At 35.1% G+C, this 17,858-nt stretch overlaps 1 protein-coding gene across 2 annotated transcripts in view; it reads right to left on the reverse strand.

The window, feature by feature from the left end:
* The window catches only part of LOC111515908 (potassium two pore domain channel sandman), a 253,468-nt gene that overhangs the window by 165,906 nt on the left and 69,704 nt on the right, over positions 1-17,858 (reverse strand). For both annotated transcript variants that reach the window (XM_074183712.1, XM_074183713.1), the window contains exon 2: positions 7,299-7,511. In XM_074183712.1, the coding sequence (XP_074039813.1) occupies positions 7,299-7,424 (126 nt within the window). In that variant the 5' untranslated portion in view covers positions 7,425-7,511. The remainder of the gene's footprint in view (positions 1-7,298; positions 7,512-17,858) is intronic.

A 17,858-nucleotide genomic window follows, 5' to 3' on the forward strand; every position in this document is an offset into this window, starting at 1 on the left:
TGCATCCACATCTTTGAATGGTGGAACTGAAATCGAATAAAAAACAATAAATAACCTCAAGTTTGTTTCCATGATATAATACTCACATTCCCATTTTATTTGTAGTTATAAAGTGAGTGTATTCAACTATGTTGGTAATGTTTATATTTCCATATAATTAATATCTAAATAATCTAATATATGAATATTGATAAAACAAAAAGAAATTCATTATAAATAATTACTATTATCATTCAATCATATTGAATTTGACAAGAGATCGCGTTTTCATGCCAGCGAAACTTTGTGGGCTCTGACCTAAATACACCATCGTATTTTTACCACCCGATGAGTTGATACAAGCTATATCATCATCACTGAATTGCAACTAAATTCGTTTTGGTAACCATGTTTTAAATAATTTATCATTGCTCACATCTTCCAAAGTTAATAAAATTGATTTACCAAACCTTGTAGAATGAGTTGACATATTTTTAATTATGTACACTTCATCAATTGGCAATGATGATAAGGCCTTTTGCTCTAGTATTTCAACCTCCTGTACAATCAAATTATTGATTTTATTCAAGTCTACTTTTGAAACGGACATGATGAAAATATGTATGAAAATATAAACAATTTCCAACTGAAAAATACACTCACCGTCTTCCTTCTATTACGAACTGAATAACACTCTACCAATTGCTAACAAGCAACACTTGTCCGCTTCTTAAATACATTCTCCCCACCTCCCAGATACATGCGCCAACGCAACGTCTCAACACTAGATGCGTTAGCAGATGTGTCGATACGAACAAGCCGTGGTCGTTGCGCTCTCGAAGAGGGTAGACGTTAACACATTCCTCGCCGCCTGCGTCACCATCGACCGTGAGGGTAGAGTGATGCATTACGTTACAGCCTTCACCGCATCGAGACAGAGGTGAGGACATACCGATGAATACGCATTACTCAGCCATACGCCGTGGAGTGCATATCTGGCTCTCCTACTGCTGAACGGTTGCAGCTGTCACACCACTAACTTGGTGGGTTCACACCGATGGAACATTCATTACTTGGAGGATCTTTGAAGTATGCCCCATCAACCAAATGCAATTACGTCATTACGTCACACACAAACACACACAAAATCTCGAAAAAATTCTGAATGGTTTATGCACCAGACACTTCAAGATCATATCACCTTGATTTCACTAAACCAACAAAAATAAGCAATTAATACGTCATAGAGGTGGGGGGAGGCCAAGAATCAGCTACAAACATCTACTGTTATTTAATTTTGGTCTGATAGTATTTCTGCTGAAAGAGATTCTTTATGATCAGGCTATGGGGATCGATGGTTCCTTTGAAGTTTTGGTTGTTTCTGGAGAAGGATTTTCTCTGGTATTTTTTTGGAGATATTCGATGATAGCTTCCTGAATGTGTCAAGTGTCGTTTCAACAGTTGATGTCAGTGTTTCGGAAATAGTTCTTTTGCTTAAGCTATTGGAGTTTGTAGAAACGAATGATTTGCTAGGTTGTGAAGTTGTTTCGTTTTGTTCCGATGGTATTTCTGGAGAAGGAGATTCTTTATGATCAGGCTATGAGGGCCGATGGTTCGTTTTAAGTTTTGGTTGTTTCTAGAGAAGGTAAGATGGCAGGCTCAGTTGATCGTTCCAGAAGTTCAGCGGTACATTGGAAAGGAATATGGCCGGATTGGTGGCATTTGAAACATGCGAAGTTGTTAAGTGACAAATATACTTTGTACGACGTATTATCTTGAAACACTAAAATTGATTCTAGAATGTTGACATCTTTTGACTAATACATATAGACTTGCTTTCTGAAACTCAATATGTTAGCAAAATCGGTATTTTATATGTTGACTCGCAGGAATGTTATTGGTGACAATATCTTCAGGCCTATTTGATGGAGAGCTTATTCAAGAAGAGAGTGGGAAATGGTAGCGCTGCCGTTGGCAGCGCAAGTTATTGTAAAGGAATACTCCTTCCATATGTATGATAGGAGTATACAGAACTCAAGGTTTTATTTTATCATTTGATGTAATACATATTTGAATTCATTATCAAAGATATTGAATATTTGATTTCTTGACCTGATCCAAGGATTTTCAACAACGAGAAAGCATACACCTTCCCTTTGATGAGCCATGCTTGTGAGCTAGCTTCAGGTAGATATATATCAAATATCGTTTCAGTGATTTTGACGCCTAACGTGTGGCCACAGTGCTGCCTGAAATTGTTTGAGCTATATCAGCTATGAGTAACACCGTTCAAATTTCTCCAAAATCAATTACATTTCCAATAAATTTCATATTTGTATCTGAAACCCTTGCTATTTTTATTTCACGGAGATATATTAAATTCATTGCTATAATTCAGTGTCTCTGCTTCAGAAAGATAAATGTTTTTCTCCTGTATCTGTTATGGTCCATATTGAATATTTTCATTTCATTGTTCATTTTGTTTCCAATTCTCCACGCAAATCGTATATCCAGTCTGATTTTTTCCTTCAACACACTAATTTCTCCGAAACATTGCGTTAGTTTATTATTCACAGTGGAGAAACATATTTATGAAATTTGGTGCACTGCCAATTCATTCGTTTCAGCCTGAAAACCAATAAAATACATTTCTACCGTAATAACTTCACTAATCGATTGCATTATTGTAGCGGAAATTTGTTTGGAAGACTTGAGCGCCATCTGTATATATGTATAATTTTGAATGTTTTTTTTATTGTTATGATTTTGTAGTCAATTCACATTATCTCCACTGTAATCTACAGGTTACTGAAGTGAAAAATCGAGGAATGTGGCTGAAAAACTGTTATTAGTTTCAAAAGATGTGTTACTCTTGTTTTTACCTACTAAATTACATATCCATCAAACATCATCATATATTTTACGGTCCATCTTCATAAAATATCGAAACAAAATAAACCTATCTTTTCAAAAGTGTGTTTAAAAAAACTTTCACTAAAAAGGGATCGGATGGAGTGTTAATCGTTATTGGGTGAGTACCAACTAGAATTTTTATCATTACAGTTCGAACATGAAATCCAGTTTCTAGCTTTATTCGAACCGTTCATTAACTCCTCAAAAGAAGCTTCTGAAGTATCCCAGTTTTCTCAATTGATATGAGTGTAACTCATCTCCAACTCGTCTCATGCTCTTCAAAAACAGATTCTCTCATACACTCAATCGCAATGCGGATCTAACCGTTTATGAAGTGAATAAATTGATACACGAATTGATGCAAGTATATGATGTACCCAGTACATGTAATTTTTACAATACTTATACAGGGTGTCTCTGAAATTACTTAATTCTCTCGGGGTGGGGTCAAAATATCACCAGTAGTTGATACAACTTTTGTTCCTAAAATCCTTCGTTAAAAAGTTACGAGCTCTCAAAGTTAGAAAATTTAAAACGTTATTCTTTGATAAATTTTCGTGTGAATATTCAAAATCAACCAAATTTTGGTGATTGATTATTTGCTTTGATAAGGTTCCATGCAGGAGTCAGTTTTTTTGATAGCAAATTGAGAAAAGGACTACCACCGATGGTCCACACCCCAAAACATTGAAATGACAGATACTTTTCAACATCAACACTTAAAATATTTATTTGATGGAATTGGCCGATACTTGATGAAAATCCATAACTAAAGGTATTCAAAAAACACATCATTGTGAGATTTTCACTAAACGATTTTACAAAAACGCAACACGTGTTTCGCCACACAATGGCTTCTTCGGGCGTGTTGCGTTTTTGTAAAATCGTTTAGTGAAAATCTCACAATAAAATGTTTTTTGAATACGTTACTTATAATTTTCTGAATACAAATATTCGTGTGGAAAATCGATCGGAGCTACAATTTTTGATGAAAATGCACTTCTGTTCGACGAAATAATGTCTACCATTATTTGAAATGAAAAATGTTCACAGCAAAAATAATTATGATAACGTTAATGCAACAATACAACAAGGATAAAACAAATGTAATATCAAGTTCTATAGATTCGTGATGTTTTTGAACTAACAAGCTACGCGAATATCGAATTCAGTCCATATTTTGTATGTACGTGTGAAATAATCACGTTTCGTGTTGTGTTATCTGAATCTCATCAAACTCAACATTCGAATGTTTCGAATTCTTATTCACAGCTGAAATGTTGAGGAGTTTCACAGATAATTTAATTTGATGGTAGAAAATCTTCAACCTGATTCAATTTGAAAAAATGCACATTTACATATACCTACTAATAAAGAGCCAACCAATGAATTGCAATAACGTCGGCACATGAATAGGTAAAAAATATCCGGTGAATTGTGTTTGGTGGAGTGGTGCGTTGTCATTGTACTGTCAATATTCCATAGGATAGGATTTTGAAGTTTGTTGATATGGCCGAATAGTTCACATTCAACGAGCATTTTCTAATGATGCAGAAGCCCGTCGCGTCGTCTATATGTATTCTGAGCATTTTCCTAATCGAACGGCACCGGCAAGAGAAACGTTCGAACGTGTCGATCGCAGCTTGTGGGATACAGGTATGTCTAATGGATAATTATTCGGAGCATGTTGTTTTATTTCGATATTATTGTAGGTACAGTTTCGCCAAAACGAGGTGGTGAGGGCGATACTAGGGCTGTGCGTCAATGAGCATCAGAAATCTATCAGAACAGTTCCATATATCCAAGTCCACTATTAATAGAATGATTAGGGAACAACTGCTCCACTCATATCACATCCAGAAGGTACATGCCATGACACCTGAAGATTTTCCAGCACAACTGGAATATGCCAATTGATTCATGCAAAATGAGAATATGATTTTCATTTATCGAGTTTTATCCACTGATGAAGCAGGTTTCAGTTTCATAATCTCCACATATGGACCGAAAAAAATCCCCATGGGATATTGCAAACCAAACACCAAGGGAAATTCAACGTGAATGTTCGGGCTGGTGTCAAAAAAACCATCTTATAGGATCATTCGTTCTACATGACCGATTGATTGGCGAAAGTTATTTGGAGTCCCTTCAGAACGACTTGAATGGACTTTTGGAACATGTTCCATTGCAAACCCGAAGAGATATGTGATTTATGCATCACAATGCTCCTTCTCATTTCAGATTGATTGGGCGAGACCATCTGAACCATACTTTCCATAATAGATAGAATGGTAGAGGTGGGCCATATGCATGGCCACCACGGTCCCCGGATTAAAATCCTTTGGATTCCTTTCCTTTCTGTGTGGGCATCTGAAAAGCCTTGTTAACACTACAACTATTCACACAAGAGATGCCTTGTTGGATAGATAATAGTACATAGTGAAGCGATACGAATGGACCCTGGAATGATTAAAGAACAGACTACGAAAATGTATTGAGAGAAAAGGGGGTCATATCAAGCAGTTTTTTCATTTCTGTTTGCTCTTGAGGCTTCCGATTGATATTTACACCATGAGTTTTGTTGAGTTAACATGTTTGCATTAAAAAAATTCGTTATGAACATTTCACCTATCATTTTTATCATTCTTTCAAAATTAGTCTTTTCTAATAATGACAGACATTATGTCGTCGAACAGAAGTTCATTTTTATCAAAAATCGTTGCTCCGATCGATTTTTCACCTTAGTACTTCTATTCAGAAAATTGTCTAATCAATCTGATTTTGTTGAAGAATTTTTAGAAATATTTTCAAAGTTTTGGGGTGTGGACCATCAGGGATAGTCCGTTCCTGACTTTGTAGCACAACAAGTGACACACGCATGAAAGTTCATCAAAGTAATTCATTTGTTTAGTCAATCACCATAAATTGGTTGATTTTCAATATGCACTTGAGAAGTTATCGAAGAAAAACATTTTTCATTTTGTTACTTCGAGGGTCCGCAACTTGGTAACGAAGAATTTTAGGAACAAAAGTTATATGAAGTAATGGTAGGGACACCCTACCTTGTATAGAATATATTGGTCGTTCAAAGCGAGCACTGTTTCAAAGACCAGAACTGCAACACTCTTTTCGACGCGCGAAGTTCACTAACTCCTCACTACAAAACTGGTCCCTGTTAATGTCTAACAGGGTACACTTGGGTGGAAAATAAAAAAGATTCATAAATGATTGAAAGATGTTTTCTATCTTGAAGCAGACGAAATGAATACGGTTATGATATTGGCCAATTCAGATTACAATGATAATTCAGTTGAAAAATGTTTTCAACCAAGAAGCCAGTCCCTTAAAAAATTTCAAAAGGGAACCATACAATCAAACACATTTGATCGCACTGGATTCGAACAGGAGTCCACAGATTTCAAAAATATACAATTTACCAAAAATTCATATATTTGGTAGGTCGATGCAACAAATTGCCTCAGCTATAATATTCCCCGCTTATCTATCATGGAAGTGACATCTTTGAGGTGCAACTAGAGTCGAGCATACATCGTGCAGAAGATCACATTACTAAGAATTTCCAGCTTTTCCTCACGCTGCCTCTTAATATTGAGACTGGCACAAAAGCACTGGAGGTATTCGTCTCCAAGAACAGATTTGAGGGAATAAGTTCGTCAAGACCTAATGGCCAGGTCGAAGCGTGAGAGCAAGTACTACTCTGCGATCCCCTCGTTATCCCCATATTGTGAGTTTTCCTATTATGGCCACATTCTCGTAAACAATACAAGAAGCGAACTATATAGTCAGTACATGCAGAATGAAATGTATGCCTGATGAGTTTATTGTCTTTCAACAAAATGAATTCAAGTTTTCAACGAAGCCGATATCATATTAACTATGAAATGTTTCAGGTCAGCTGGCCAGATTGAGACCCTGCCAAAAGCTGAAAACCTGATCCAATCCACGGCAGGGCAGACAGAGAATATATGCTCTGCCACAATGCTCTAAAATTTCATGGTGAGAAATAGTCCACTTCAAGGTTGATAGACCACTGGACATTTTATTCAACCTTGTGAGAACCTGATCAGTGGGTCAGTTAGCGGGTAAGTGAGCAACACAAATATGTGACTCAGAAAATAGTTCTCCTTGACACATTTCAGGGAGTCTACACCCACCAGCCAGTACATACTCCCTCAAGAATCGTACTTGTGGCTCATTCAGTACATTATTAATCTATACTCTTCAAAAAAGAATCCAACAATAATATTTGTTCGACACAACTTCCATGATGCTAAACTGGTTGCTAATCTCACGTCGATAATAGTGTTATAGTTCTGATGTGTGGGAAGCGTTAACAATAACGTTCAATGATAGCAATGAAACAAAAATTATATGATATAACTTACCACCAATATGATGATTCCGACATTGCTAAACATGAAAGCAATAAATTGCCTGATATATTCCTTACATTTCTTCAGCCAAGGTTTTTTATTTCTTCTATGTCTTCGAAGGGACCGACTGCGTTCCATTTTATTCAGGCCAATGCATTGGCTTATTTTTCCTGTTAGGAACCGTCATCTTATTGCTTTTTTGTGGATTCGACACATTGTTTGAACCTGGAAAAAATTTCAGTTAGCCGTGGGATCGGAATCATCAACTAACTCTGTTTTTCCGCAAAATTTTTCAAAAATTTCGAATAATCACTGATAGCGGTTGTCATTCGTTATTGAGGATGTTATTTAGATGATCGACTGAACTAACGTGGCTTGGAATCTCCTAACGTGTTATTTTTATTTTTATTTCTTTATATTTTTATTTTCATTATTTTTTGTTCAATCGTTCTATTTTTACTTGTATTTTATCTCACTATTAGGTATTTCATTTCAGGTTATTTTTGCTTAATATAATTGTTACTTTCAGCTATTCATTTTTATTTTTTTTTAGTTGTTTCAGGGATTTCAAAAAATTTTATATATCAAACAACGGAAGTCCGAACTATTGAAACATATTGTTAGGTTTTCAGAGTTCAAAATCGAAATAGAACTGGTCGATATTTGATGAAAATCCATATTCAAAAACTAATCAATACAGTTTATTGTATGATTTTCAGTATAAGGGTTTTACAAAAACCGCGACACGTGTTTCGCTACACAATAGCTTCTTCAAGCATAAACTTGCTTGCTTGAAGAAGTTATTGTATATCGAAACACGTGTCGCGGTTTTTGTAAAACCCTTATAGTGAAAATCATACATTAAACTGTATTGATTAGATATTTTTTATTGTTTAATAAAATACGTTCTGCATGTGTTTTTATTATAGACATCGATTTTCGAAATGAATGCTTTTTCATAAACTCAGATCTAAAAATTTTATTCCTGTGTCACTGATCACTTTCCTGTTTCATGTGGTATATCACTCACATCTGGCAGCTAATGTAATTTGATAATTATAATATCACATCACATCATACATATATATGTTGTAACTTTGTATCTATATTTATATTTTGTGGAACAATATTCTCACAAAAATAGAGAAATATACCTACATGATACCTTTCTGCTCTTAGAATATCTGAAAGTCCACGTGATGGGATTCACTGCCAAGAGCTACACAAATTATTCTGAAATTTTGTTATTCATTATTTATGAAAATTTTCAACTGTAGAAGTATACAATAAATTTAGATTTTTGTAGTTCATATAAAATCAGAATATGTTTACCTTCTTGTTCAAAATACTTTGCTCATTTGAATATTATTGATTTTTTCAACAGAAATTCATGTATTCACAAGATGAAGTATCCTTTCAATGTTTTCATTTTTTGCAACTCCAAAGCATATACGAAACCTTCGTATGAAACAAAATCTATTCAAATAAGAATTAAGAAGTGAAAGTCTCAGCTCCTGAACAAATTCCAAAGTGGGAAAGAATCATCCCATGTCCTCCCAGTTTGTCAATTTGTCTGAGATTGGAGAAAGAGATTAATATTTTGTATTCACACCCAAAATATCTTGTTTTCTCCATATATACCCACTATCAATTTACCAGATTGCCAGAAGAATTATCTGCAAGATTTCCATCGATATATATTTATTCCTGCTTGAGGAAGCTATTGTGTGTAGCAATTATGTGAAACTTCCATACGAAAATCTCATATTTAACTACAACAGTTATTTTTGGTATGTACCGCCTAGTTAAATTTAATTTTCAGAAGAATTTAATCCATAGAGCATTTTATGGTCGAGTATTCCAATTTTCATGTAGCACACATTTTGTAGTAACACTTTAAGAAAATATTTCAGAAATACTTCTCCATCATGAAGCGAAAAATGTTGAAAATTTCTTGAGATAGTAAAAAGAAGAATGAATACAATAATAATGTTTCATGAAAATATGTAGATCGTATGCACAAGTTTTTTTCAGACGCAAACGAGAATGAAAGACAATTTCGAAACAACTAGTTCACATTATTTATAGGAACGCTACACAATGTAATATATGAAAAAGAATTCAGACGAAATATCACTTAAATGGAAGACAAAGTACGTATTCCTTCCATAGCATTAGTTTCCTACATTTTCTATTTATTGATAGAGAAGTAGAAAGCCAATTTTTTCACGAAAACATAATCTCTCCTAATACTAGTTATTCCATTTTCAATTTGATGTCATGAATACTCTGAATCGTTTTGATAATATAGTCAGTTATAGGTTGCCAAAGGATTTATGACCAAAATTTTCATTTTCGTATAAAAAAAAAACTTTATTGAACGCAAGAAATGCTGTGCGAAAAAAAGCCTCCGATTATTGAGAAATGGTGAGAAAAGAGACACGGGGCCTGTGAAAAAGTACTTAGATATCTAGGTTTGCTAAATCCTACATTTAAAACACAGTTACTACGAAAATTGCGGTGTCAAGACATATTCCAAAATGTGAAGTGATTCAACTGCCAGTAGTTCTTTCAATTTCAATATTTCTTCAAGACAAAACACAAGCACTACAGAAAAATCCTCGCTACTTTCGAAAGTAGCGATTCAAATTAGATTGGAATCGCTGGAGATTAAATCCATTTGGAAAAACGATATCAGGAAGTTCATTCCACATAAATGCAGTCCTCCAAATGGAAGAGTTCTCAACCAGTGAAGTTCGAGGTGTACTGAGTTGAACCTCACAAAGATGAGAAGCCACGATCCGTCGCGTGTTTTTTGTATGTACCACTCTTGGTGGAATCAAATGTGCCAAGTCACTTGAACACTACTCGTGAAAGTTTCTTTAGAAGAGAGACAAATCTCCAACCTTTCTTCGATGTTCCAGACTTTCAAGGTTACAAGTGATGTTCGCGTCTCCAATCAGGCGGATGGCTCTTGTCTGGATAGAATCCAGCGGTTTCAGGGTACGTTTGAGGGCGGAGCTCCATACATGATAACAATACTCCAAAGAAGATCTGATCTGAGCTTTATGAGGCATCAAAAGTTGCTGAGATGTGTACAGTTTTCTGGTTTGGAACAGTGTTCCAAGCTTTTGAGAAGAAGCCTTTGCAATTCCAGCGACATCACTGTGCCAAGACATATTGGTGTCCATTTTAATCACCAACAAATTTATCGAAGCGGAAAACGGAATTGTCTGACCTGACATTATTATATCCGGTTCGTAGACATTTATCTTCTTGGAGAGAACTAATGCTTGGCCAACCCTCATGCCACACACGGTCAAAGGCCTTAGAAATATCAAGCGCAACATCTCTTGATTCTCTATGTTTCTCGATTCCGTTATTCCAAATATGGGTGACTTGAGACAGAAAGTCGTCAGGTGATCTCTGTTTTCGAAAACCATATTGATGATCGCTCAAGATGTTGAAGCCTCACAAATATTTGACGGCTTTCTCTATAATTTTTATATCACTGAAAGCAAAGCGACTGGTCTCTACTTATTTGGTAGAGTTTTCTTCCCTTTTTTTGGAAATGAGCTGAATGCGAGCAATCTCCCAACAAGAATAAAAAATCCCTTTCTTGTAGGATAGGTTGGAAAGTCTGCAAAATACTGGTGCGAGTTTATTTGCGCACTTTCTCAGTACGATAAAAGGCACTTCATCAGGACCAGACGCCTTGTTGATATTGAGCTGTTTCAAAATTCGCCTGACTAGACGCTGTCGAATAGTATTTCCGGCATTGTGGAATCTAGTGTGGGAATAGTAGGTGGTGACTTTCCCAGAAAATCGACTGTGGAGTGGGACGTGAATTGTTCAGCTAGTAGATTTGCTTTTTTATGGCTGTTTGTGGTAGAATTGTGGATTTTGTGAAGTTCTGATTAACATCTTCAGCCACCGATCGGAGGTATTCAGACCCGTTGGGATTGGCAAGCTATTTATCCCTAATTCTCTGATTGTGGAGTTCTTTGCTGTCATTTATCCTAAGTTTGCAGCTGTTGCAAGCATGAATGAATGGTTCGGTTTTTGGCACTCGGATTTTTGCGCCACTGCCGGTATACGAGATTTTTGGAGGCGATAATTTTTATTGAAGCAAGGTTTATAGAAGGTCGTTTCATTGGAAAAGGAATATACGCATCCATGAATGATGAAATAACCTCTGTGACTTCAGAAGCACACGTTCATGGATCTTTAGAGCAGAAAAAGACATCTAGTCAGGGAAAATTTCAGAAATGGTGTTATAGATCCTTCCATCCAGCTGATCTGTAATGCCAAACTCTGCTCGGCTTTGATTATTCTCCAATAACACTGAAATGGGTTTGTAGTCAGAAGATCTCAATGGAGACCTTACGGTGACTGTGTAAATTTCTGGATTGGTTGTTAGGTATAGATCCAGAAGACTAACTTATTCTCCATCACGATCAGGAATCCTGGTTGGCTCATTTATGATCTGAGTCCGATGCTTATTGGCTAAAGCCTCAGCTTTGCGACCATTTTCGTCGTTGATATTCGGAAATTTGTGACATTCTATATTGCGGACATAGAATGGACATAATGGAAATTTTTACACTGAAATGATTGATTAGCAGAAAATCAATGATGTTTGCAAGTGAAGAGAATAGATTTCTATATTGTGTATCGCTGAGTGGTCGATGAAAGCAACATATGAATTTGGTGACTTTCTTTGATATTATTTTTAACCACATAACATCAAATTTTCGGGGTTCCTGCATTTTCTCTTTTTGACAGGAGAGATTGCTTCTGATAAAAAGAGATATTCCAAAGTAACGCCTGAATCGGGATTGGAAATCATAGCCAGGATATGGAAAATTGATGGGGTTTGTTGAAGCACTGACTTTGGTTTCTGTGGATGCAAGAATATAAGGACTACTTGATTGCACTGAGTTTATATTTGAGTTGAGTCCACTGATAGCAGAAATTTATTTTGAAGTTGCTAGTGAGCCTCTTAGCAACTGCAGTTGGCATGCTATTTCCCTGTAGACTGATGTTAGTAAGACCCTGTTTACTGTCAGAAATAGTGGTTTTTAAAAAACTTCCCTTTATAGCTGATATTCAGAATTGAGATCTCTGTCGATTCCATAGATGACGTTTCCGTAAGGGGAGATGTTATTGACATCAATCACTCAGGCATGTTATTCAGTCTAGCACCACTAATGAGACCTATGACGAGTCGGAACAGACCTTTGTTTAATCATAAATACGTGGTATTTGGGTTCTAGTTTACTAGTTGCTTTGTAGTGAAAGCTACAAGACCGAGGACAAATCTCATTGGCGATCGATGTCGGAGCTTGGCTTCACTACTGATCGCCTTGGGAGCCCTATTTATCTTTGATATTCACAGATTGAGTTATCTCTATTCTTTGCCGATTTCATAGATGGCGTCTTTGTGAAGTGATATGTCATCACTCTTACCTACTCAGACTTCTCCAATGACAGTTTAATCCAGCAACGCATCTGCAGTTCTGCCTAGCACCACTGATGAGATTTTTGGCGGGATGGAACAGCGCTGTTTGGTGTGAATCATGAATGCCTTTTATTTGTTTACAACTACTGGTCTTGCAGTGAAAGCTGCAGTGGGAAACAGAGGACGAATCTCGTCGGCGGTCGATATCAAAGCTTGGTTTTGCAACTGATCACTTTGATGAGTCTTGTTTATCTTTAATATTCAAATTATTTCGATCTCATAGTCCGTCTTTTCGAAATTCTGGCTGGGTTCCACTCAAGTATCTAAAAGGAATCCATTCGCTTACTTTCACGCACAGAATTCGGGATCTCCGCCTTACTTACGTAAAAGGCTTATTGCATTATCATACAGTGGCACTTCTAGTAATAAGCACATTTTACTCTTTCCCAGGCATTCTACAGCAATGTATACTCGAAGTTTCTCCTACAATGCGGCAAAGTTGTATAACACCATCCCAAAAGTGTTGATAAAAAGTTGAATGGGAAACTTCAAGAAAAGGTTAAAAGGCACGACATATGTTGTGTTTGTTGTTTGTTCAAAATATGTTTTCTCCGTTAACTAGCTATCGCACCCCTACGAACGACAACGCTCAGAAGTCGAAACTTTTGCGAGCTATGGACTAACAAGGTCTTACCTTTTAACATGTGATTCCTGCAAATCGATTTGAGCAATTTCTCATATAAGGTATTTTTTCTCGATATCAAAAAATTCTAAAACAGACTGATCGAGGTTACGTTCCAAATCAGCTTTCATAGCTGAACTTTGTCTATTCATCAATTCCATATGATATTATTCCATTTGTATTTCTTATTTCGATGAATAAAGACATATCATTATTATTATTATTATGTCGTTTCCATAAGAAGATATGTCAATTTATATGAAAATTTCGACTTTAATACCGAAAATATGACTTTAAACTCGAAATTTTGACTTCAATCTTGAAATTTCGCCCCCAATCTCGAAATTTCAAGAATGAAGTTCATATGAAAGCATTTGTTCATAAACTTTTTTTTTCGTGTGATCCAATGTTTATATGAGAGTAAACACACTACTTTCATATGAACATCAACTTCCAGTTTGTGTTTATTTCAAATTGGATTATTTTCTGCGTTTCTTTGGAAATTTCCACAAATTCCTCCCGATTTTCTTAAATAGGCCAAAAAGTTTTTTTCCCAAAATTTAATCTCTCTTGAAAATATACCCTTTTCAATTCAATCTTTGATGAAAGTTTTCTAATGGATCTCACTTTAATGGTTTTTGGATCCTTCGTTCTCCAATATTCATATAGAATTGAGTACTCCATATAATATCGCTTCGCAAATAGAACGATCAAAGCATTAAACATCCACCACTCAGCTATTCATTTCTCTATACTTAATCCTTTCATGATTAATGGCTAACTTTCGAGAAGCAGCAGCCAAGAGAGATATTGCACGTTGAGTATCTGCTGCTATTAAATTCACAATCCGGAACATTTCAGATTAATTATAACTGCTACGAAAATATAAACGATACTTTTCCACCTCATTCAAACTTTTCAGTTATCTAATGGAAATATCAAACCCAAGAATATAATCAACAAATTTCAGTTTCATCAATTTTCAATTGATCAACAATAATTTCACACAGCATGAATTTTCAATAACTTTTTTCGTCAGAAGAGACTATGAAAACTAACGATTATTCGTTTCCTCCTTATGATATCGACTAATTATTTGATTTTCTAAAAAAAATATGTTGGAATGATTTTTGAGCACATTTACTGAAAATTGAAGTTTAAAATAATTGCAAAGGTTGAATTTCAGAGTTAACGGATATTTATTGAATCGGATATTGTTCAAATTCATATGAAATCGCAAAATTCAAAGGTAAATTTCTTATTTTTTTTTTCCATTCGTTGCAGTGGAGTCGTTGCTTGCACTAGTTGCTTTGAAATCATCACCGGTGAAAAATTCTAGCTTTGATCTTGACACGATGTGTAGTTATGAAAATGTAACTCAAAGCGAACAGAATTGTAACCCAAGCGTGCAATACAAAAACCAAAATATATTAGTAGCAGAATTCAAACTACATGATTTGATAAATGAAGTCATTACAAGTAACGAGTTGAAATATTTTTCATTCAAAAATCTACAAATATTGTTGAAACATGGAAACAATTTTCAGATTTTTTTTAGAGAATCTAGAATATGGTGGAGTTATGACGAATTTGCATAATTTTCGAAGATAGTTAGAAGAGAAAATAATCCTTCACAATTAACACAACACTAACATTCAATGCCAACAGCTATTTCGACACACTGTGTCATCTTCTGCTACACTTTTAGTTCAATCTGGGGGAAACTTGATGACACTAAAGAAACATGGCGGTTGGAAGTCATCAACGGTCGCTGAAGGGTATATTGATGAATCGGTAGCACACAGGACAGGAATATTCAATTATTTTTTTTCAATTCAATTTTATTTTCAATTCGATGTAACAAGATACTACATAAACAAACATTATTATAACAGTTATCCTTTATTATCCCAAGGGTTCTCCTAAGCACTCGAGGCGCTTGTTTTGTGCATCCCATTGGAATAATTTAGGATTTTCATTAGGTATATAAAATGAATGGTAACTTTATTAAACAAATACAGAAATCAAAGAAAATATACATTCTATCTAGTTGAATTCTTGTAGGATATGATAAAATTTACTCAATGAATAATTCTTTTTCCTTTGGGATTATTTTTTTTAATTTTACCTTTTTTTCTCTTCCTTGTTTTGCCTTCTCTAATTTATGATTCATGATCTGGTTGAGTTTTTTTTCTCTAATCTTACATTTCACTGTTCGGAGCGGTTGATGTGGCAAGGATCCATGTCTTTATTCATATTTATGTGGTTCGTTCATATTAACTTATATACATACACAAATTACACACGTACAGACATATAATATGTCAATCTTCATCCATATACACAACTGACTTTTAATCAACCATATATATTTTTCATAGTAACTTCACTAGTGATAGATAGTTAAGGTTGATGAATTGTTTCATACCAGTTTTATATTTGTTAAATGAGAGGTTTTTTTTTCATACTGCGTTCTAGTAAATTGTAAAATTTAGGACCGAAATAGAAAATTGTTCGTTGTGTATGAGTTTTTTAAACATGGAAATTACTACATTTGAATTTTCGATAGATCTAGTATTTTTTATCTTTTCGCTATAGTAATGATGTTTATTATTATACATCCATATAAGACACTGATAAATATAAATACATCTTATGTTGTATAACTTGGTGTCTTTATAGAGCTGTTCTGTTGAGTAGAGTTTTTTTTTTCCTAAGAATTATTTTGATTATGGTATTTTGCATGGCTTGGAGGCTGTACAGGTTGCAGTCAAATGTGCCACCCCACCCGGAGATACAATATCTAATAACCGATTCTGCTAAAGATCTATATACCGTCATTAAATTTTTAAATTAAATTTTTAATGTTTAAGATTTCTCTCAAATTATACATTTTGTGAGTGAGCTGGCGGAGTCGCTAATAAAGTATTTAGAACGTTTGGCAGTGCTGAAATAACACCCACACCCGATTTGTAACCAGGTACATCAACGGCAGTTGTGTCCATGATAGAAAATAATATAATTTCAACACAAGAAAATTCGTGAAAAAAGTACTCACTTTTTTCCCGGAAAAAAAGGAATTTCATAAGAAGTGATATTTTGTTACCTACCTGTCATCAAAGTAAAATGTCACAGAAAAAACAGATTTTTAAAAGAGCAGACCACGTGGACCAATCAGAACAACCTAGTAAAAACGCAGACCATTCAGCACAGGTACAAATCAATCAAGGGTGAGCAGCCCGTATTTTGCTCCCTTCGATAATGACTCCGGCCGTGAAAGCCTATGTTCTGATGATAAAACTTTTTCATCGTAAATGTACTACCTTTTCAGAATAATATTTTCATTTCTTATGTATTGATAGTCGTAAGTTATTAACAAAAAACTATAAGCTTTTTTCCATTCATCTCAATTTGCTAGTAACAGTTGAAATTTTTTGTATGATATATAATTATTTAAACCCAGGTTGGTTTTAAAAAAATTATCTTTTTGACCTACTTCTTCTTCATCTTCGAACAAAAAATGTATGAATCTTCTGAAGAAAGGAACTACCTTCAAAATGAGATATTTATCAAAATTCTTGATGATGATGATGATGATGGATTTGAACAAAAACCAAAAAATACTAAGGTTGTTACCGTATTTGCAACATAAAAATTGTATGTTAGGGATTCAATGGAGTCGATGAAGGCCATTTCTGCTGGGTCCTGATTGGCGAATGTTCTACCATTGAGAAAGTACTTGAAAAAATAGTGATCTGTTGGCGAGAGGTCTGAGGAGTATGGTAGGTGAGGAAAAACGCCTCATTCGTTCAATTTTTGAACGGTGATTTGTTAAACATACAGATGGGCGTTTTCGTGGAGTAGAATCAGACCTTTTCTGCTACTGATGGAATTTTTGGTATATTTCGTCTATTTCCTCACAATAGTTATTATAGTCAGTCACAACAGCCGCTGACCACCATACAGTAACTATGTTTTTTTTGCAGGTTTTTCACCTACCTGGGTGATTCATTGGTGTCCAACTGCTGTCTATTTTTCATCGCATGTGACGACCCGACTCAAAAAAGGATCATTTTGGTTGCGCAAAAGCAAAGAACCGACCTCGGAACGTGACACCTTCTCTGTCGGTCGTTCAAATCGTGGAATTCCACTTCTCGAGCTTTTCTATCATTGCCAAATGCCTGATCAATTTTTTGGGCTGTTTAGACAGCGCTTTGATGTATAGAGTACAAAATTCTCTATCGATCAGTATGTACCACGGCGCAGTATAATGAATATTTATTGGGATAAATATTCATTACATGGAATTTGAAGAACATATATGTGAATACGGTAAAATTCGGTGAAAAAAAGTGTTTTTCACCGTAAAAATTTTTTTTTTCACTGCCGAAATAATTCACAATTCATAGCAATAAGAGAGACCCACAGA

Source organism: Leptinotarsa decemlineata, unplaced genomic scaffold (assembly GCF_025532065.1).
Source record: "Leptinotarsa decemlineata unplaced genomic scaffold, Ldec_3_MD MMD2_tig00026340_RagTag_RagTag, whole genome shotgun sequence".
Taxonomy (NCBI): domain Eukaryota; kingdom Metazoa; phylum Arthropoda; class Insecta; order Coleoptera; family Chrysomelidae; genus Leptinotarsa; species Leptinotarsa decemlineata.